Source organism: Pleurodeles waltl, chromosome 11, assembly GCF_031143425.1.
Source record: "Pleurodeles waltl isolate 20211129_DDA chromosome 11, aPleWal1.hap1.20221129, whole genome shotgun sequence".
NCBI lineage: Eukaryota > Metazoa > Chordata > Amphibia > Caudata > Salamandridae > Pleurodeles > Pleurodeles waltl.
In genome coordinates this window covers 361862062-361883204 of record NC_090450.1, presented here as the reverse complement: position 1 = coordinate 361883204, position 21143 = coordinate 361862062, and the positions used below count along the sequence as shown (strand labels likewise).

Genomic DNA, 21143 nt, shown 5'->3' with positions numbered 1-21143 from the left:
GACCCACCTTACCCCGACTGAGGCCGACAAACTGAAAAGGGTCTGGGTCGGTAGGGTAGTGTATAGCTGCCGACCATCACTAAATCTATGGACCTTCCACCACCTGCCGCTACCTCTAAGAAGTATGGAGTTGCTATACTCTTCAGCAAATCATTCCCCAATAAATTGCTTTGCAGCTGGGAGGAGCGGGAGGGCAGATATACTTTTGCTAAAACAAAGATTCTGGGCCACACACTTATCCCTAGGGTCAGTTTATGCCCCTAATTAAAGTAAGGTGCACTTCCTCTCACTTATGTCCCACCTACTTACGGAATTCATTAAAGTATACAATAAAGTGTTGAACAGAATTCTTGAATTAATCCCAGCGACTGGTAATAACTTAGAGCCACATCCCAATCCATTGTTATTTTGCAAACAAAGCCACCTCAGATTGGACACAGTCATACCCTGCTCCAATGGGAACAATCCAGCCAGAACTGCCATGCCAGGTCCTCCTAGAACTAGAACAAAAGCAACCCAGGACCGGTTACACCCTAGTTAGGGCTCATTAGCCATATATAGTTTGGTTCCTGTGACACAGTGTTCATGGGACCCTTGTTTAGGTGCACCCATCCCACTTAAGATGATACATTAAAGTATTTTAAAAAGTGATAGATAGACTGCATGAATGAATCTTAGCCACTGGTAATTACTCATAGCAGCCTCCTAATCCATTATTATTTTTCATTGAATACCACCTTTAGTTTGGACTCGAAATGGTGCAGAGCAATTGCTAGTGGCTGAGATTATTTCAAGCACTGCATCCATCACTGAGTTAATGTTTCAGTTGCTGCCCTAAGTGTGAAGGATATGCCCAGACGTGGGCCCGGTGCTCACTGTGTCACTGGAACCAGGCTACACCTCACTACTGAAGAGCCCCAATAAGGGTGAAACCAATCTTAGTGCTTGAGTGAGTTGGAACAGACATAATTGGTCATTTGGACCCCCTCCCCACCACCATAGTCAAGCAGCAAGTATATGTTGGTTGTGGTGGATCATGCAACCATGTACCCAGAAGCTGTACCTCTGAGAAGCATTACTGCATTGGTGGTAGTGCGAGCTCTCCTGGGGATCTTTTCTAGGGTTGGATTTCCAAGGATATTAATTTCTGACTGGGGAACCAACTTTATCTCCTCTTGTATGAGGAAGAAATAGGAGCAAGCTATTGTGACATACCATTTCTCCACAGCTTACCACCCACAAACCAGTGGTTTGTTGGAGCAGTTTAACACAACACTGAACAAAACGATGAGAGTTTTGCCACAGAATCTCAGGAGAAAATGGGATCTACTCCTATCGGGTCTCTTATTTGAGACATTCCACAGAAGGCTGGCAGGGTACGATCCCATTGAGCTTCTGTATGAACAACCACTCACCTTAGTCAGAGAAGGTTGGGAAGGAACCTTGGAGTTTTCACAGAAGGATATCGTGGACCATATAACTGGCCTGAGGAAGTTGATGGTGCAATACATGAGACAGGCAAAAGAAAACCTTTGGGTCAGCTAAGTGCTGATAAAGAAATGGCATGACTAGAAAGCTACAGTGATTGGGTATCAGGAAGGTCAGGAGGTGTTGGTGCTAACATCTGTTTGTCCCACAGTTTTGGAAGACAAATGGTGTAGACTATGCATGGTAGTTCAGAAGGTTTCAGAGGTTAACTACTTGGTGGGCACAGGTGCCACATGGGAACCCAAGAGAGTGTGCCATGTGAACAGGCCAAAGCCTTACCTCCTGAGAGATTTCACAGTGAATGTCATGGCTATGGAAGTTGAGGAAGACAGTAAACCTCTTCCTGAACTGCTACATAGTGACATGAAGCTGGAACGGTGGATGTAGTTTAGCTAGCCCTTGAGTTAGTGCCTGAACAGCAGAGGGAATTTATAGAGGTGTTAGGACAGATTGCCAACCTCTTCTCATTGACTCCAAGGTTAGCACCTGTCGGTGAGCATTACAGACACAGGAGACAATCTTCCAGTGAAGGTCAGGATGTACAGAATGGCTGAATGGATTCAAGGATGTATTAAGGCAAAATGTGTCAAAATATTCGACCTGGGGGTCATTGAGAGATCGTGTATTCTGTAGTCTAGTCCTCTGGTTCCTTTACCAAAGCAAAGGTCTGCTGACTTGCAGTTCTATGTGGACTACCAAGCACTCAATGAGGTAAACAAAACCGATGCTTATCCAATTCCCAGAGAGGAGGAGCTTGTGGGTCAGTTAGATGTTACAAATTTCTTGAGCACCTTGGATCTGACCAGTGGCTACTGGCAAATGTCAAGGAGAAAAGTGTGTTTCCTATCGCAGAGGGACTATGGCCCTCCTTATGAACGTGGGTGGTGTGGGCCACCATGCTGGCGGTGGCGGGAAATCCCGCCAGCCGGCATGGCGGCCCACACCGTCATCTAATGAAGCCATGGAGGGATGCCATAGGGGGCCCTCACCCATCGTCAGGCTGCCTCCTTCAGGCAGCCTGGCAGTGGAAGGCATCATTATCCGACAGGGCAGCGCTGCTGCCCCTCGGATAATGATCCCTTTGCCTCCAGCCTTTCCCTGCGGGAGAGGCTTGCGGAAGAGGTGCACGGGGCCCCCCTTGGGGGTCCCTTCACTGACCATGCACTTGGCATGGGCAGTGCAGAGGCCCCTGTGCAGTGCCCAATCGCGCAGGTCACTACCCGATTTATGGGCAGTGATCTGCGTGACTGGTGCAGCTGCACCCGCCGCACAGAGACATTGACAGCGGCTCCATGTGGAGCCACCAGCAATGTCCCAGCCAGGCAATCCTCTGGGCCGGCGTGCAGAATAAATGTTTCCACCCACCAGCCCAGAGGAATGTTCATTACAGGGCCGGCAGGGTTCCGGGGGAGCTGGCGGTCACTGGAGAGACTGCCAGCATTAACATGGCGGTGTAAACCGCCGTGTTCATAATGAGGGCCTACGTATGTTGAGGTGATGCCCTTTGGGTTGAAGAATGCTCCTGCTGCTTTTCAGTGCCTGGTGAACCATTATCTCAAAGGGCTGGAAGAGTTATGTGTGGCCTAACTGGGTGACATTGCAGTGTTCAGCATTTCAGGGAGGAACCACCAAGACACCTATTTGGATACAGAAGGCAAAACTGACCATCAAGGTGAACAAATGTCAGATTGGGCTGTCCCCTGATCTGCCATTGGATGCCAACATTCAGTCTGTGATGGAGTGGGAAGTGCATACCACCCAGACTGAAGTGAGGGCCTTTTGAGGACACACCGGGTCTTATAGGAATATTTTGGTGAAGTATGGAATTATAGATGCCCCACTGGCTGCTTTGACCTCTAAAAAGCAGCCAGAGAAAGTGATATGGACTAAGGAGTGCCAGAAAGCATTTGAGGAACCAAAAAAGGCACTATGCACTGCACCAGAACTGAAAGCACGTAACTGCAGTCAGCTTTTCATGGTACAGACAGATGTCTCTGACAAAAGATTTGGAGCGTTGTTAGCTCCACTGGATAATAAAGACCATTTGGTAGCCTTTGTTAGGAGATTACTGCCCAGGGAATAGAACTAGGCAGCTCTGGAGAAGGAGTGTTTTGAAATATGGTGAGCCTTCCATAAGTTCTAGCTGTTTTATTTGGCACTAAGTTTGTGTAGCAAACGGATCGTAAGCCACTGAAATGGTTGATTGCTTTGAAGTGAGAAAATTCCAAGATGTTGAGATTTTCTATTTCTTTGCATATGTTAGACTTTGTAGTGGAGCACAGAGCTAGATTGAGCCATTGTAATACTGATGGACTTTCTTTCTGGTTTTACTGGTTTGACTATCCAAAATCTCCAGGTTAGGAGTTGGTTTGAGGTGCTCTGATCTGGGAGGAACATCTGTTGGGATTTAAAAATTCTCTGCATAGTAATGGGCTTGCATCCCTGTCATGAGTGCCTCAACTGTGCTGATGTCTGGATCCCTAATGCTGATTTGTGTTCCATAGGCAAAGACGAATCATGCGTGGTGAACCATGACATAGCCTGTAAACTAATGATAGGATGGATACTGCAAGGGCCGATCTACATGAAGGGAAGGGATATGTTTCCTCCTGTGTGGGGGAAAAAGGGTATACATTTCTCCCTGAATCACACAAGAAACCCACAAAAGGGGTATATGCCCCAGATAACACTATATAGAGTGCAAATGATTAGTGGTTGCTGCACACAAAATATGTTTTTCTTTCATATATAAATAACCCTCACCCAGTCTAGTAGTGGCATGCTTCATTGTTGGGTTCACATCAGCCCCTAAAAGCCAGGTTGGGCTCAAGCATGTTCCAGGAAGCACTTTAAATATTTTGGTGACTGAGGACCTAAGTGGTTTTAAAAGGCTCATCCACACCCAGGTATTCCTTTTTTTAGCAGAGTGGATGGGCATAAATGTAAATCTAAAGCAAGCATGTTCAATGCAATAGGTCTCGCATTTGCAAGAGTTAGAGTTATTGACATTGTAAATGGATAAGTGGACTTTTTTGCCACATAAATTGAAAGCAGATAGTCTGTACTTCTATTTTTCCATTTCAACCACTGTATGTTGGTATTTGAAGAGGGCAAACACAACTGAGCACTGAACAGCTGGCTTGACCTCCTGGAAGATACATTTGTTGAGGGAACATCTAGGGTAGACTGTGGGGTATAGGGAAGTGAGGTGGCGTGACATCAAAAGGTGCAGGCTGCACACTCAGCTGCAGTCAGTGGGATAGCTGCCAGTATACTGATGTAATGGTTTAAGTACATTCCGTGGCGCACAGGCACCCCCTTTTGAAGCATGCTCGTACTACCTGGTCATGGTATGCATGGTAGTATGAAGGTGTGTCCGCACTTTGTGCAAAAAAACTGAGATCCTGAGTCCTGCCACGAATGGCTAGGCTGTAGCGAATGACTTAAAGCCTCTCAGAGCCTGCTGCGGGGTCCCCTGCGGTGCCATAAAAAGTCTTTCTGCTTTGGAATTAAAAAACATCGTTCTGATTTACCGACTCCCCTGCCTTCCTTTCTGCGGCCCGAAGGCTGGGATCTAGTTCGGGCAGCGAGAGCCTGTGCCGAGCTGTACTTGCTGTGAGAGAGTCGCTCACAACGGGTAGCACCGGAAACACAGAGCGTGAGTCATGCTTGGGGGGGGGGGGGAGGGGAGCGCATCTTCCAAGACAGGCACTATATAAGGGAAAGGACTTCCTCGGCTGGTGCTTGGTCCAGCTTGTTCTTTCTCCTTAGGAGCAAATGTAAAGTGAAGCTTAGAGACGGGAGACTCGGCACCGGGCTCCCTGCCCCTTACCGACATTCTCTCTGTACTTAACACCTGTAGAGGTAACTGGAAATACGGCCCATGTCTGGGATCTGGTGTACAAACCTTACGCCGGGCAGCAATCTACTTCTAGTGCTCAGTGTGACACTGGGTTAAGGAAGCGCCCTGAAACGGGTCCACTACCCTATCCCCAGGACCAGGGAGGTCGTATTTTGCTACTGAGTGTCTGATGTGACACCGGGTAGAAGCAACAAAACCAGTGCTTCAATCTGTAAGTGCCTGGAGTCATGCCAGAAAAAGGCAGGTGTACAAACCTTCCTTCTGGGCCAGGTCAGTGTTATGTCCGCTATTGGGTGATAGCGGTAGGGGCCCGTCCTTAATGCACGCGTTTATTCAGCCGCGCGCGCTGCATAAATAAATCACACTGGACGCATGAGCTGTGTACTCGGCTGCCCGGCATCCAAACTGACTTCCGTCCGCCCAACACAGCCACTTCATTCTCCCGCCTCACGTCACGGGGTCTAAACCATTCCCAGCCCCATTAGCAGGGGAGGTGAACATTTAGCATATCCTGACACGGGGTATCGGAACAAACACCCCTGTCAGTCGAACAAACTTGGGGAGGTCCCCAAACATAACATTCCTCATCAACTATGAAATAACTGACAACTAAAACAGAAAACTCAATTCCCTCCCAATGCTCAGTTCAAATGGTGACCACAATTACCTTTCCACTGACCCTTTTCCCACGGTGGTCCAAATACCTTAAAATGTCCCCTTTACTCACACACATAGGGGGTCATTCTGACCCTGGCGGTAATTACCGCCATGGCGGAGGTTGGCGGTAGCACCGCCAACAGGCTGGCGGTGCTCCGCCGGGCATTCTGACCGCAGCGGTACAGCCACGGCCAGAAGCGGAAAGCCGGCGGTGTACCGCCGACTTTCCGCTGCCCATGGGAATCCGCCACCATGGGGATTCTGACAGCCCATACCGCCATCCTGTTCCTGGCGGTTCGCCCGCCGTGAACAGGATGGCGGTATGGGGTGTCGTGGGGCCCCTGGGGGCCCCACAAAGAATTTCAGTGTCTGCTTTGCAGACACTGAAATTCGCGACGGGTGCAACTGCACCCGTCGCACCTTCCCACTCCGCCGGCTCCATTCTGAGCCGGCTTCCTCGTGGGAAGGGTGTTTCCCGCTGGGCTGGCGGGCGGACTTTCGGCGGTTGCCCGCCAGCCCAGTGGGAAAGCCAGAATGACCGCCGCGGTCTTTTGACCGCAGAGCGGTCTTTCGGCGGGAACCGCTTGGCGGGCGGCGACCGCCGTCCGCCGCGGTCAGAATCACCCCCATAGTCCTTCAGCCTCTCCGGGGGTGATAGGCGGGATCGCAAATGGTATCTTCCCCTCCCTCTGCCTTGAATCACCCCCGGCTGTCTTCCTCCACATGCACCTCTGCAGGCTGATCCTCCTCAATCTGGGCGGGGCCCTCATAGGTGCCACTTCTCTCTCTCCACGATCATCTCGGGTAGGCGTGGAACTAGTCTTCAGCCCACTCTCATTGAAGACGTCTGATCTCTCGAAGTCTTCATCTTCTCTCTCTCTGCTCCTGTCTCTTCCGCTCCTTTGACAAACCGGGTGGTGCTCTCCGTGATAGGCCTTGAAACAGGAGATGTTCCTTGTCACCACCTCAGGTCCTCTTGTAACTGTCACGAGCGTTCCTTTTACTCGAGTGACAGTCCACAGGCCAGATTCAAAAGTTGTTTTTAACTTTCCTGCGGGATGTCGATTCTTCATGAGTACCACCTCACCTATGCTCAGCTGTCGGGTACACGCTCTCCTCTTTCTCGACATCCGAGCATTTTGGACATGTCTCTGCTTCAGTCTCGCTTCCGCTTGGCTTTGCCTACTTTTTAACTGTCCTGGTGTCTCTGCCATAGTTTCCACTTGGGGAATAGTGTCCCTTACTTGTCGTTGTATGCAAAGGTGACTCGGGGATACCCCAGTTGTACTGTAGGGGTCAGGCGATATTCTCTCAAAAACTCAAAAATCGCGTCTACATTTCTCTCCCTCACTACTGCAATCCTCAGCACTTTGTTCAGTGTCCTCATAAATCTTTCGGCCTCTCCATTGGCTTGAGGCCATCGTGGAGTGATTTTTCAGTGTTGGATGCCATGGGATGCCAGATATGCTGCAAAATCATGGCTCGAGAATGGAGGACCATTGTCGGTTCGTAGTTCTTGTATCATTCCATGCGTGGCCATTATTTTCTCCATGCATGGTATCACTTTCTCCGTGACCGTGAATTCTAAAATTTCGACCTCTGGATATTTTGAGAAATCATCAATCACCAATAGCATATGCCTTTCATCCGGTAGACTTCCCAGGTCCGCACTTGCTCTTTGCCATGGCGTTGCTGGAATGGATTCAGTAATGATGGGGGGTGGAGGATCCATCGGCCCCACCAGTTGACATGCGTGACATCTCTGTATGGTCCTCTCCACCCAGGTGTCTAGGTCTGGGAACCACACTTTGCTTCTCAGCCGAGCTTTTGTTTTTACCATGCCCTGGTGAGCTGTATGGGCGAAGTCTACTGTTCTTTGCTTCAGGCTGTCCGGGATAACCAGCCGACTTCCTCTTAACAGGCAGCTTTCAGGTGACACCGCCAGCTCGTGCCTGACTCGAAATAGTGCTTGTATATTGTGGTTGGCTTCCTCGATTCTGAGATTCAGATTCTGCTTCAACACATGCCATCTACCATCCCTGACACAGGACATTGCCAATTGCAATACTTCGTCTTCTTTTGTTGCCTCTTGTATTTCTTTCAGGGACATGGGCAGTGGTCGTGATCTCTCCACTATCAACCTCACATACTCCTCCGTGCTCTCAATCTCCTCTTTTTCAAAAACGGTAATCGGTCTTGCATGTCGAGACAGATAGTCTGCTGGGTTTTGTGCCCCAGGGCGGTACACCACAGAGAATTGATATCCTTGTAATTGGAGAATCCATTTTTCAATTCTCGGGGGGGCTGTGAGGCTGTTCTGTTGAATAATGGTATCAACGGCTTGTGATCAGTGTAGACAACGAATGGGTGACCATAGATATACAGATGATAGTGGCGACAGGCCCAGTTGACTGCTAGCGCCTCCTTCTCTATGTGTGAATATCTTTGTTCCGTTTCTGTCAATGCTCGACTGGCGTATGCCACGGGGGCCCAGTCACCTTCTTTTTTCCTTTGGGACAACACCGCTCCTAGGCCTGTTGGGCTCGCATCCACTGATAGCTCTGTTTCTTTGGCTGGGTCGAAGAAGACCAGGGTTGTCTCTGCCGATAGTGCTTTTTTCGTGTCCTGAAAAGCCTTTTCCTGCGTAGTATTCCATTCCCACGGAGTGTGAGCCTTGGTTAACTCCCGTAGGGGCGCAGTGAGGGAAGTTAGATTGGGAATGAACCTCCTGCAATAAGTTACCATTCCCAGGAAACTTCGCACCCCAGTGACTGAGGTGGGTGGTTGTGCCGACTTTATGTCCGCCACTTTCTCTGGGTCAGGTCGAACTCCTCTTTCTGAGAAGTGATATCGGAAGAATGCAATGTCCTTTCTCAGAAATTCGCACTTCTCCCGATGTAACGTTAGTCCACTTGTGTGTAATCGTTGGAATACTGCTCGTAACCTCTGTAGGTGTGCCTCAATTGTGGGCGCATGTACTAGGATATCATCACTCACATTTATGACTCCCTCCAGGCCAGCCAGGATTCCTCTTATAGTGTCTTGGAAAACTTCGGCCGCGCTGGCAATCCCGAAACTCAGACGTCTGTATCGTCTTAGTCCCACATGGGTGGAGAACGTGGTGATAGCTCGAGACTCCGGAGCCAACATGATTTGGTGAGATCCAGCTCTTAGATCCATTTTTGAGAACCATTTGGACCCACTGACCTCGGCCACTATGTCATCGACTGTCGGGGTGAGGTGACGCTCTCTCCTGATGGCTACATTTGGGAGGCGCATATCTACGCATATGCGTACCTCCCCTGGTTGCTTGGGTTTTCTGGTGACCACAATGGGTGACACCCATGGGGTTGGTCCTTCTACCTTCTCAATTATGTCCGCTTCTTCCAGTTTCCTCAGTTCGGCCTCCACTTGTGGGCGAAGATGGAATGCAATTCGTCGGTGTTTCAACGCGACTGGTTCTATGGACTTGTCGATGTGTAGTTTTACTTCACGGTCTTTTAGACAGCCAATTCCTCGGAATATATCTGCATACTCTTCCTGTAAGCTTTCTAGCTCCCCCACATGGATGCTGAACGCGAATGTTACCAATTTCAACTCTTCGGCAGTACGACAACTGAGCAGCATCCCTGTTCCTATCTTGGTGACATACACCTTAGATCGTACCGTTACATCATCATGATTGATGTCCGTCACGAAAACTCCCGCCATTGGGAGTGGTTTTTTCGACCCGAATGCAAATACTTGTACGGTAGTGCGCCGTAGAGAGGGGTGGTGCGGCATTTGGTCAAAGTCAGATTGTGCTAGTATATTAATGGAAGCTCCCGTATCAATTAGGGCCGTTACTTGGTGCCCCGCCACTTTGACTTGGCACTTTGGAATCTTCTTCCGGCTTTGACACCCTGGTTCCGTTGCGTGGATTATGTACACGGTTCCTTCTGGCTCATCATCATCATCCATGTCAGGGATTAGATCTGGTGGTTGTATCGCTTTAGCTCCTTGACTCGTCCTTTGTCTCTCTCCTCTTGTTCTGATGTTTGACCGGCAAACTTTTGCGAAGTGATTAAGTTTCTGGCAGTTTGTGCATTGTTTTCCCAGTGCCGGGCACTTCCCTTGGTGTGGAAATGTTCCTCCGCACATGTAGCATGAGCGGTGTGCACCTGTTGGTCTTGTTTTGTCCTTCTTTCATGTCGTACTGCCTGAGGCTATCGCGTTTATCGGTTCTGTCTTGATGGTTTGTGTGAGCGCCGATTCCATGTGTGCGGCTCTTACCCTGGACAACTCTTTTGACCTGCCCATCGTCAGCATGTTAGCCATCGTCATGCCTGGGATCTGAAGGATGTTCTCTCTTAATTTTGTTGAGTGGCATCCTTGGATAAATTGTGCTCTTATCTCATCGTCTGGGTCAGGCAATGTGCATGTGCTTGCTAGTTCCTTTAACCTTGCATAATACGTGTCTACTGATTCATCTGAGCTTTGTCTGGCTTGTCGTAGGAGGAATCGTTCGTAGTCGAGATTTGCCATGGGTTCAAAATACGCAGTTATCGCCCTTTTTAGCGTTCGGTATGTAAAAGGGGGCCCTTCTTCAGCCACTGTTTTGCTGATCCTGTGCAACATCGCTCCTCCCATGTGTAGTAGCATCGGTCTTTGTCTATCCGGGTCTAGTGCGACGGCTGCAAAATAATTTTCTAGACGTTCCACCCATGACTTCCATTTTGCGGCCTGTGCTGATGGGGGTCCTTCCATAATAAAAGGCTCGATGACCGGGAAAGTGGCCATTTTTTGTTTTTTTTTTATTTATTTTTTTTGTTTTATGTATTCCTCCTTTACTTCGTTGGCCTCTGTCTGATTTTCATATACTGTCTTATTGTCCCTCTTTGTTTCTCCTGTGTATCTTTACTTTTCTCTTTGTTTTTTTTTCTTTGTCCCCTTTTCCTTTCTGACTTTTTCTTAAACCCAAATTTCTGTGCTGTTTATGGGCCTCACTCTCCCCCTCACCTCCTTTCCGTGTTTGTCTGTTAGCCGGTCTCCTGGGGTCGTTCTGGGGGCACCGTAAAACGTTCTCTTCGGAGCGCACGTCCCTTCAGGCCTCACTCCGGTATGCCCTGAATGAAGACATTTCCCTTTGCGTCTCCTTGCTTCGGGCGGTTTATTTATTTATTTATTTTTTCCTGTGCTTTCCGAACACAAAAATTGCCGTGTTCACACCGCCGCTCATGCCCCCACGTGGGTTCACCTCCGGCCTCGTCGCCAATTTGTTATGTCCGCTATCGGGTGGTAGCGGTAGGGGCCCGTCCTTAATGCACGCGTTTATTCAGCCGCGCGCGCTGCATAAATAAATCACACTGGACGCATGAGCTGTGTACTCGGCTGCCCGGCATCCAAACTGACTTCCGTCCGCCCAACACAGCCACTTTATTCTCCCGCCTCACGTCACGGGGTCTAAACCATTCCCAGCCCCATTAGCAGGGGAGGTGAACATTTAGCATATCCTGACACGGGGTATCGGAACAAACACCCCTGTCAGTCGAACAAACTTGGGGAGGTCCCCAAACATAACAGTCAGCATGGATCTTCCTCTAGTACTGGGTGTGACACTGTGCAAAGGCAGTATGTTTCAGGTGTACAAACTCCACTTCAGAGCCAAGCATGAAACTCGGAGTACCTGGTGACATTAGGAAAATGTAGCCCCTGGAGGCGGAGAGGGAGATTTGGGCAGCACAGAGCAGCTCTCATTTTGGAGCAGTGTTGTGAAGAAGAGACTTTATTTCAACAGTTCCCTCCAGTTTGGTACATATGTAATTCATAGCGCCTTGCTTCTCTACAGACACTACAATTGTGAAATGTTCTTTGTATACTCGGAATGTCGAGATATAGGTCTAATGAAGTCACCCTGTCCAATATATGTTCTATTGTTTGCAAAGCATCTGCATGCATCATGTATGCACCACAAGAAGCTAGAGTGAGAGTGCCGCTCCCTGCCACAGAGAGGGACCTTTGTTAGCACTCTGTGCACTCGGCCTGGCTGTGTATAAACAGAGTGGGACGGAGAGGGCCCCCTTTGTTGTTTTAATGAACACTTAACCTTTTCAAAGTGATGTTTGCCTTGCAGCACAAAGCCTCAGATTTACTTTGAGTAAAGTGAAAACGCTGACCCTTTGCTCGTTGGGTACTGTAGCTCCTCCCCTCCCCCACATGCAAATCTAGTTGATGCCTGTGAGATATTTTAGGAGCTGATGCACACGTAGATGGGTGATTGGAGGGGTGTCAGTGAGAGATGCATCACCAGCTGCAGAATCTTACTTTGGTTCTGCATGAAAGAACATTATTGCAGTTCCCGGAAGCCCTGTTTACAACGAGTGGGACTGAGTAAAACCTTGAATTCACCAAGAAGCGCTTGGATAAACAATAGAAGTAAACTGATAGTCATGCAAAGCACTCAATTACTGCTGTGCGTGATCATTGTGTGTATGAAATAAAAATAAAAAGTAGTCTAGAAACCAGGTGGAAAACGTGGAGCTATGTATGTTTTCAGTAATTGGCGGGTGCTCTTGAGAAGGGCTAAACATCGGAAAATGCATGTGGTATGCTTGCCTTTCACAAAAAAAAAATCAAGGGATTTTAAAAGGCAAAGCCACAAACGAATGAAAGTGATGGGCGTGACATGGGTGTGGTTAAAAGCCCAACAGAAAGACAACAGGTCAGAAGCGTTTGTGTGCTCCACCTAAAAAGAGGCAATGAAGGATGTTGTTGGTCCCAAGACCCTTTCAACGTCAACATGTTTCTGCCCTACACTTAGGGGCAGGTTTAAGAGCCCCTACCACCTCCTTGCGCCACATTAGCATCTTTTTTTTTTTTTTACACCAAATTTACAAAGTGGCACAATAATTCATTTTTTCATAAAAATGAGTATTTGGTTGGATAATAATTTATTGCTACAGCTACATGTATTTTGAGTTGTGAGCCAGTGTTCACTTTCCTATCTAGCTCCCTCTCCCTCTGAGGGAGCCTTGGACTGTTCAGACAACTCTCTTCTGGGAATTAAGTGCTGAAGCATTACTTGGCCAATTTGCTGAGGATCCATAGTAAGTCGGGCACCAGGACATCAAGAGTAAATGTCCTCAAACAAACATTACAGTTGGATCTAGTAGCCAGTGCTTGCCCCATGGCACTCTGAATGGGGACAGAATGCATGTGTGTGTTTTTCTTCTTTCAATGGTTATTAAATCACTGATGGATTCTCCATATATTGTTTAGGGATATTTTGTCCTGATGAAGGCTGACTATCCCTTATGGGCAATATATCAAAGGATGTAACATGGACCAGACTACTAACACAAAGGTCATCATAATCTTTTGTGCATCCTATTTCAGTTCTACCAGTGTACTTTGGAGCATATTTTCAAGCCCCTAGCACCACTGGAGTGTCGCTGTTTGTGACCCTGAGGTGGCGCTGTGGACTGCGCCTTATTTACAAGGTGGAATTGAGCAACTTTTTGTGGCTTATAGCCACCTTGTAAATATGGCCCCTTCACATGAACAATTTGCGTGGAGAGGGCGTACAATGCGTTCCACAGCAACACCCATTGCATTTTGACACTGTCCCCATATGTACGAGATTTCATAAACCAGAGACAGCACCAAAATCTAACGCACTGCATTTCTAAAATGACGCTGCAAATTTTTACGTAGCACTGCGCAGCACCACTTTTTTGTAAATTTGGCCCTTCGTTTTAATCTTATCAAGATGATCATCAAATCTTTCTTGTACAGTTACAACCTAATAATCTTATTCTGCTTATCCCTACAATATCAGGAGCTCTCCACATCTTGGTTGAGCACACCCAGATGTATCATCATTCTGTGTAATGGGTCCTAAGATGAAGCATGCCTCAAGACATTTGTGGGTGACGACCCCTATAAAACTCGGCAGGATTAGAAGATTCCAATGGCCCTTTGTTTCTTTCATGTGCTAGGGTGACTTTATCCCATTTTTTCATATTTATCTTCTGAGATTCCCAGGTCTCTTATTTCTCTAATCTTTGATGGCAGGTGTATAAGTTTTCCTGAAACTGTGTCCTCCCTCCACTTACTGATGCGCAAGACAGCTCTGATGCTCATTCCCTCATTTCATGCTGCTCTCTGTTTCTCAGCCTACACTTACCTCTGATCCATCTCCTGCTTCATGTCAATGCCTTGTTTCTCTAGCAGCTCTCGCTGTGCAAAAGCCCAGTCAACAGGCTCTGTAGGGGTATCAGCACAAGGCGTTCGTTCCCGTTCCTGCCGCGCCTGCTCTGGGTGATTGAACCTAAACACATGGCTCTTTCCCATGATTATGCGGTTTCCTACAAAGAGAAAGAGGTAGTCATCAAAAAAACCTACTAGGGAAGAGAGGGTTTCAAAAACATTTATCAAACGTGCAGAGGTCTGCTAAGGAAGCAATTGATGCTTTTCTCTCTATTTTGCAAACAAGATCCACATTCAACCCTTTGTGAAAGGTAGTAAGAAAAAAAATGAAGAAATAAAATTAGGCAACTAGTGTATAGGATAACGTGAGCTGTGGCTGACGATCATAATGAATCTTTAGATGTATTATTAATAACGAGTGTTTTTCAAAACATGTTCAGTCTTTAGCGTGTGCAGAGATCAGCCAAGAAATGACAAAATGGGCACTCTGCAAGTACTGTGTGCAGGGCCATCATTGGCAAGACAAAACCTGAGGGGGACCCCCTGCAAAGTACCTCGAAAGGGCACCCTCTCCCCTGGACCCACTCAGGGGCCTGCCACCCGTGCACAGTGTATTGTGCTGAGGGGAACCCCTGAAGCTCCCCACACCAAACCGCAGGGGCTGCAGGAACCTTTGTTACCCCACTGAGGGCCATAACACACCTCCTGTTAACCAGTGGCAGCTGCCGCCAGGAATGGTAGAAGGGGCAGCGCACGAAAAGGTAGAGTGTTGGAGTAATAATAAAAATATTTTTTTTAAAACGTACCTGCTGCTGCATGTCACCTCGGTGTTCCTCGCTGCCCTGCTACCCAGCATGAGAGAAGCACCAGGATTGACCTAAGTGGGCTGAAATGCTGCTCAGTTAGGGAGTTGAAAGCCTGCCATTGGTCTCCCCCAGGCAGTGAAATACAGCTCGGGTGGAGAGTTCTAAGTGCCCGTTCCAGTTTGGCCGGCCTCTGACAGCCAACCAAACTGACATGCACACTTGGAGTGAGTGCACCTAGCACTCCTTCCCCCTGCTGATGCAGAGGATGCTGGCCTCACCCTACAGTCACAAGAAGGATAAAATTATAATAAAATACTTTCATTATAATTTTATTTTTCTGCTTTTTGCTGCCTTTCAGCAGTGGGGCGGCGCTCCCCTGCCATAGGGGAGGAGCTGCCCCTACCATTAACACAGAAACACAAGATGAAGAACAAATCACTCAGTAATACAATGCTCTCTCCTTGAGTAATCTGTAAAAAATATCCATGGGCATCAGTCAATGCCATACTAAGCCTCACAGTCAAGTAGTGTTTCCATGTCCCCTACCTTTGAGTCGCTTGGAGTTGCTGCAGAAATCTCTCAATTGTCAAGCCTTTTGCATTCAGGCAACTAACAGAGATTTAAGCATTTCAGGAATACAGCAAGTACCATCAAATGGTGGTGCAGAGTTATCTCTTTACTGTTTATGCCACTAGTGTGTGCACCTACATCCCTTTACTATGAATTGATGGATCAAGTTCCAATTCACATCTGCCAGTGCCATTTTACAAAGTCCTGGTCTGCCCATTGACCGCTACTACCCCTGTATGACCCATGTATTTTCTTGCGCACCTGATCTTAAGATGATGGGTTCCGTTACTTTCTTGCCATTGACATAGGTGTTAGCTCCTTCACAAGGCTCCAGGGTCACAATCACTGTGTGAAAAAAGACAGAGTAAAGATGAGCACAAGACAACGCATTATGATACTGCAAATATGGCATAATGAAAGATGCTAACGGGACTGATTAAAAGGAATAGGTGTGCTTTTCAGAGCACCAGTTCTGCAAATTCCAAGTCCATTTGGACATCATGGAAGGCAGGGCAGCGAAAGGTCATCAAAGGTGGCACATTACTTTTATCCAAGAAATTTAAGGGTTAGAGTACCGATTTATAAATGGAACCCTTATTCTGGCTTTGAAAGTCTCAAAGTATAGATGGTTCAGGTAAAATGTACACACAGTTCTGAATTGGTGGAGTGCAAAATCTTGAGGGGGACTTTTACCCGGCAGTTTAAAATGGTGGAATAGAGATGTGTGGGGTACTTTTACTCAGAGCTTAAGGTTTTGGATAAGGTAATGCCGAGGTAAAGTACTTCTTTCTTGTTGATGAACAAGAGCAATGTAAAATAGATCAGCATAACTTTCCATTTAGAAGAGTAAAAGCAGGGATTAATCATAAGGACCTTTACCACAGTGCTAACTTCGTTTATAAACAGAGGGTAAGATTTGCAAAGACGTTGCCTTGTCAATGGGTCACAAAATGTGATCCTAGGCAGTGTAATTCCTTAATTCGTATTTACAAGGTCACGCAGATACCACTCTCCCCAGCTTACCTCATAGGAGTTGACTGAGCCAACCTTGAGAGAATGCAGTATTCATCACTACAGCAACTGCCACTCATTACTGCACACCACAGCTTTGCCACCAAAAAATGAGTAGTAATGACATTGTACATCAGCATTCGTGTTTTACATGGCGTGACCAAGAGACAATAAGGGACAAATCTTGCACCACATGAAGTGACTACACCGAAGCAACAGTATACTCTCTTAAAGTCTGCCACAGAGCTGCAATACCATTTCTATTGGCACTGCTTGCTCATTACGCTCTGCTGCCTCCTACGCTCTTCCCTAATTTACACCATTGCTCAACGTGTTCCTCTTGCGTCTGCTCAATCTCCATCATGGGGACCCCATCACTTTGAATACACTTATTTTGCACTACCTATATATGCACAAGCTGGTTTTTCTTACAACAAACAATTTTTCCGGACCCATGGGGCTGCTCGTGCTCCCACTCTGCTAAAACCTGAAGATACCGGCCAGCGGACCCTTTTGTACGCACTGTCATTACTTTTCCTCAAGCTACTGGTGTGAAATGGAGCCAAATGGGGTAAATATGTACATCAGCACAAGGTTCACCCTCACAGTCCTCTGCGACCCCTGATGGACAAACATGTGCCCCGACATGCCAGCACACTCTGACCCATCTGCTTCTATCAGCAACAAACTAGACTCCATCCTTGAAACAGTACAAATGCTCAGTACTTCTTTGGCAAGCATGCACATATCGTTGGAGAACAAGATAGACGAGATAACAACAGACCTTACACTGCCACATGAGGACCACTGCAAACTAGCAGACAAAATACACAATGTAGAACAAATTCTCACTGAAATCCACCCAAAAACGCAGGAACTGGACGCCTCAATACAGACCCTCATGACACAGGTTAATGAGCCGGAACACTGTGCTGAAGTCGCTGAGGGTTGGTCTAAAAGAAAGGACGTCCGGGTGGTTGGCCTGCTGTAGGGACTTGAGGGATCAGATGCGGTGACATATATTGAATGATGGATGCACAAATTGCTCCCACAGGCATCTCTTTCCTATTTCTTTTCAGTGGAACGAGTTCACAGAGTACCAGCAAGGAAATCGCCCCAGGCTCCAGCTCCAGACCGCTTCTCTTTGGACTACTCCGTTACAGTGACAAAGACACTATATTGCGCGAAACCGGGAAACTCAGGGATATAACAGGGGAGAATGCCTGAATCATGTTTTTCGCAGACTACACTGCCATGGTCTAAAAACAGAGGCACTCTGTCCTGGCTGCGAAAAGACGCACCCCGAACTGGACATCTGCTTCTCTCTCCTATTTCCAGCATGCCTGAAGATCATCTCAGAAGGAAAAACACGTTTCTTTGATTCTATGGACTCTGCATGGGATTGGCTGGAATGCAAAGGGTTGTACTCAAGAAATCATGCAGTCCTCATGTCATCCCTCACATCCGAAAAGGGTCTCTGACCTGGAACAGGTCATCCAAGAACATAGCCAGGCATTCCGAATAGTGGCAACAATACAGGGAACTATGCCAGGCTTTGATCTCAAAGAAGACTTGTCTAAATCCATGAGTGATGACGGCTCCTCCACTACCTGGCTGTCTGGATCTGACTCAATGGTTTCCACCTATTTAATGCCACAGACATCGGAAGTTATTGTTTCATGACACCTCCTCCATCGTCTAGTCATGTGTGATGTTGTATGGTGCTTCATTATGTTGCGTACTTAATGTTTTCTCTAATTACCTTTGTTTTCGAGGGTAATCCTTGCTACCATACCATGACCCCACTTACATTTCATGCAACCGCCTGAATACGATACTAACACACCTCAGTACCTCCTTTCGCTTTAGCATCATCCACTGTAACAGCACACAGACGATTCCCCTTTACATAACAGTTCTAATGTTCAGAGCTGCCTTGCTACCACCGCCCACTGATTATTCAGTTCTAGGCTGTGTAACTTTTAACCAAACACATTGTTTGGCTGGGCGGAAACAGTTTTTTTTTTCCGCCCGGTTGGTATTGCCAGTTTGGGGCTTGTAGCATTGTTAGAAATAGCGTCTGTAGTTGGCAGAGGTATACACCCTTCTCCAAGTACAGACCACAATCCTAGTCAGGGTAAGTCACACACAATTCAAATTATCCTGTGCCCACCCTCTGGTAGCTTGGCACTAAACAGTCAGTCTTAACTTAGAAGGGAATGTGTAAACTATTTGTGCAATAAATCATACAATAACAGTGAAAACACCACAAAAATACACCACACACGTTTAGACAAATATTTATCTGAATAAAATTAGGTAAAAATGGCAAAGATCCAATAAGCACAAGTGAAAATATCACTTTAAAAGGTTTAACAAATTCTAAATCCTTAGAAATAAACAGTGTCTCTTTGTTACACACAGTACCTGGTATGCATCAAAAATAACAACACACAGAGACTGTAGAGGAGGAGATGTGTTGAAAAATCGGGTGTTTCATTAACCCCTTCCCCGCCACGGACGTAATGGTTACGTCCATGGCAGCGCCCGTGTGGCGCCATGGACGTAACCATTACGTCCTGAATGCTTCCCTCGGGAGAAGCGCTAGCGCTCCTCCCGAGGGCCGCCCCCCCACCCCCCTAGGTCAGGGCTGACCGGGGAATCCCTTCCCCTTCCACCCCCGACCCCCCCCACCCCCCCTGTGACGTCAGCGCGCGAGCGCGCGCTGATTTGTCACAGGGGCCTCCCTAGTCGCGCTGGAAGCTCTGCTTCCAGCGCGATTGAAAAAGAAATGCAAAAGCATTTCTTTTTCAATCACTTGGGAGGCCCGGAGGGGCTTCAAAGGGAAGGAAAAGTATTTCCTTCCCTTTGAAGTCCCTCCGAGGGTTTCAAAAGCCGGATTGCTTGCAATCCGGCTTTTGAAACCCCACTAGACACCAGGGATTTTTTTTTTTTCATTGAAATTGACCAAAGGGAGCGACCCCTTGGGCAAGGGTCGCTCCCAGGGGGGGCATTTTTTTGAAAAGGCCTTTTCTGCCCCCCCTGGGGGCAGATCGGCCTTACTAGGCCGATCTGCCCCCAGGGGGGGGCAGAAACCTCTAGGCACCAGGGACCATTTTTTTTTTTTTTTTTTCATTTTTTTTTATTGAGGTGGGGAGCGACCCCTTAGGCAAGGGTCGCTCCCCTTGGGGGAAAATTATATTTTGGCCATTTCTGCCCCCCTTGGGGGCAGATTGGCCTATTTTGATGAGGCCAATCTGCCCCCAAGGGGGGTAGAAACCACTAGACACCAGGTTTTTTTTATTTTTTATTATTGTTATTGACAAAAGGGAGCGACCCCTTGGGCAAGGGTCGCTCCCAGGGGGGGCATATTTTTGGGAAGGCCTTTTCTGCCCCCCCTGGGGGCAGATCGGCCTACTATTAGGCCGATCTGCCCCCAGGGGGGGCAGAAACCTCTAGGCACCAGGGACCATTTTTTTTTTTTTGTTTCATTTTTTTTTTTTTTGGTGGGGAGCGACCCCTTAGGCAAGGGTCGCTCCCCTTGGGGGAAAATTATATTTTGGCCATTTCTGCCTCCCTTGGGGACAGATTGGCCTATTTTGATGAGGCCAATCTGCCCCCAAGGGGGGTAGAAACCACTAGACACCAGGGAGTTTTTTCTTTGCGTGAATTTCACGCAAAGGGAGCGACCCCTTAGGCAAGGGTCGCTCCCTGGGGGGGAGGGCAATTTATTTTAGGCCATTTCTGCCCCCCCGGGGGACAGATCGGCCTATTATTAGGCCGAACTGCCCCCCGGGGGGGCAGAACACTCTAGGCGCCAGGGCAATTTTTTTTTGTGTTTTTTTTTTTTGTTGTTTCTTTTTTTAGAGATGGGGAGCGACCCATCAGGCAAGGGTCGCTCCCCTGGGGGGGCAAATTGTATTTAGACCATTTCTGCCCCCCTGGGGGCAGATTGGCCAATTTTAGGTCAATCTGCCCCCAAGGGGGCAGAAACCACTAGGCACCGGGGATTTGTTTTTTGGCGCCAATGTCACGCAGGGGGAGCGACCCCGTAGGCAAGGGTCGCTCCCGGGGGGGGGGTGGGTGTTGGGGGGGCAAATTTATTTTAGGCTATTTCTGCCCCCCCGGGGGGCAGATCGGCCTATTATTAGGCCGATCTGCCCCCGGGGGGGGGAGGGGCAGAAACCTCTAGGTGCCAGGGGAATTTATCTTTTTTTTCTTTTTTTTTTTTTTTTTTTTAGAGATGGGGAGCGACCCATCAGGCAAAAGTCGCTCCCCTGGGGGACAAATTGTATTTAGGCCATTTCTGCCCCCCTTGGGGGCAGATTGGCTGAGTTTAGGTCAACCTGGCCCCAAGGGGGCAGAAACCACTAGGCACCGGGGATTTGTTTTTTGGTGCCAATGTCATGCAGGGGGAGCGACCCCGTAGGCATGGGTCGCTCCCGGCGGGGGAGGGTGGGGGTTGGGGGGGCAAATTTATTTTAGGGCATTTTAGAGCAAAGTCAGAGGCCAGCAGGGCAGCAGAGCAACAGCAGGGCAGCAGTCCTTCTCAGCAAAGCAGT

At 48.0% G+C, this 21143-nt stretch overlaps 1 protein-coding gene across 3 annotated transcripts in view; it reads right to left on the bottom strand.

Annotated features, from left to right (window-relative positions):
* The window catches only part of KIF1A (kinesin family member 1A), a 3950406-nt gene that overhangs the window by 2920333 nt on the left and 1008930 nt on the right, over nucleotides 1–21143 (bottom strand). For all 3 annotated transcript variants that reach the window (XM_069213666.1, XM_069213667.1, XM_069213668.1), the window contains exons 20-21: nucleotides 15832–15915; nucleotides 14172–14352 (exon numbers count right to left, since the gene is read on the bottom strand). In XM_069213666.1, the coding sequence (XP_069069767.1) occupies nucleotides 14172–14352; nucleotides 15832–15915 (265 nt within the window). The remainder of the gene's footprint in view (nucleotides 1–14171; nucleotides 14353–15831; nucleotides 15916–21143) is intronic.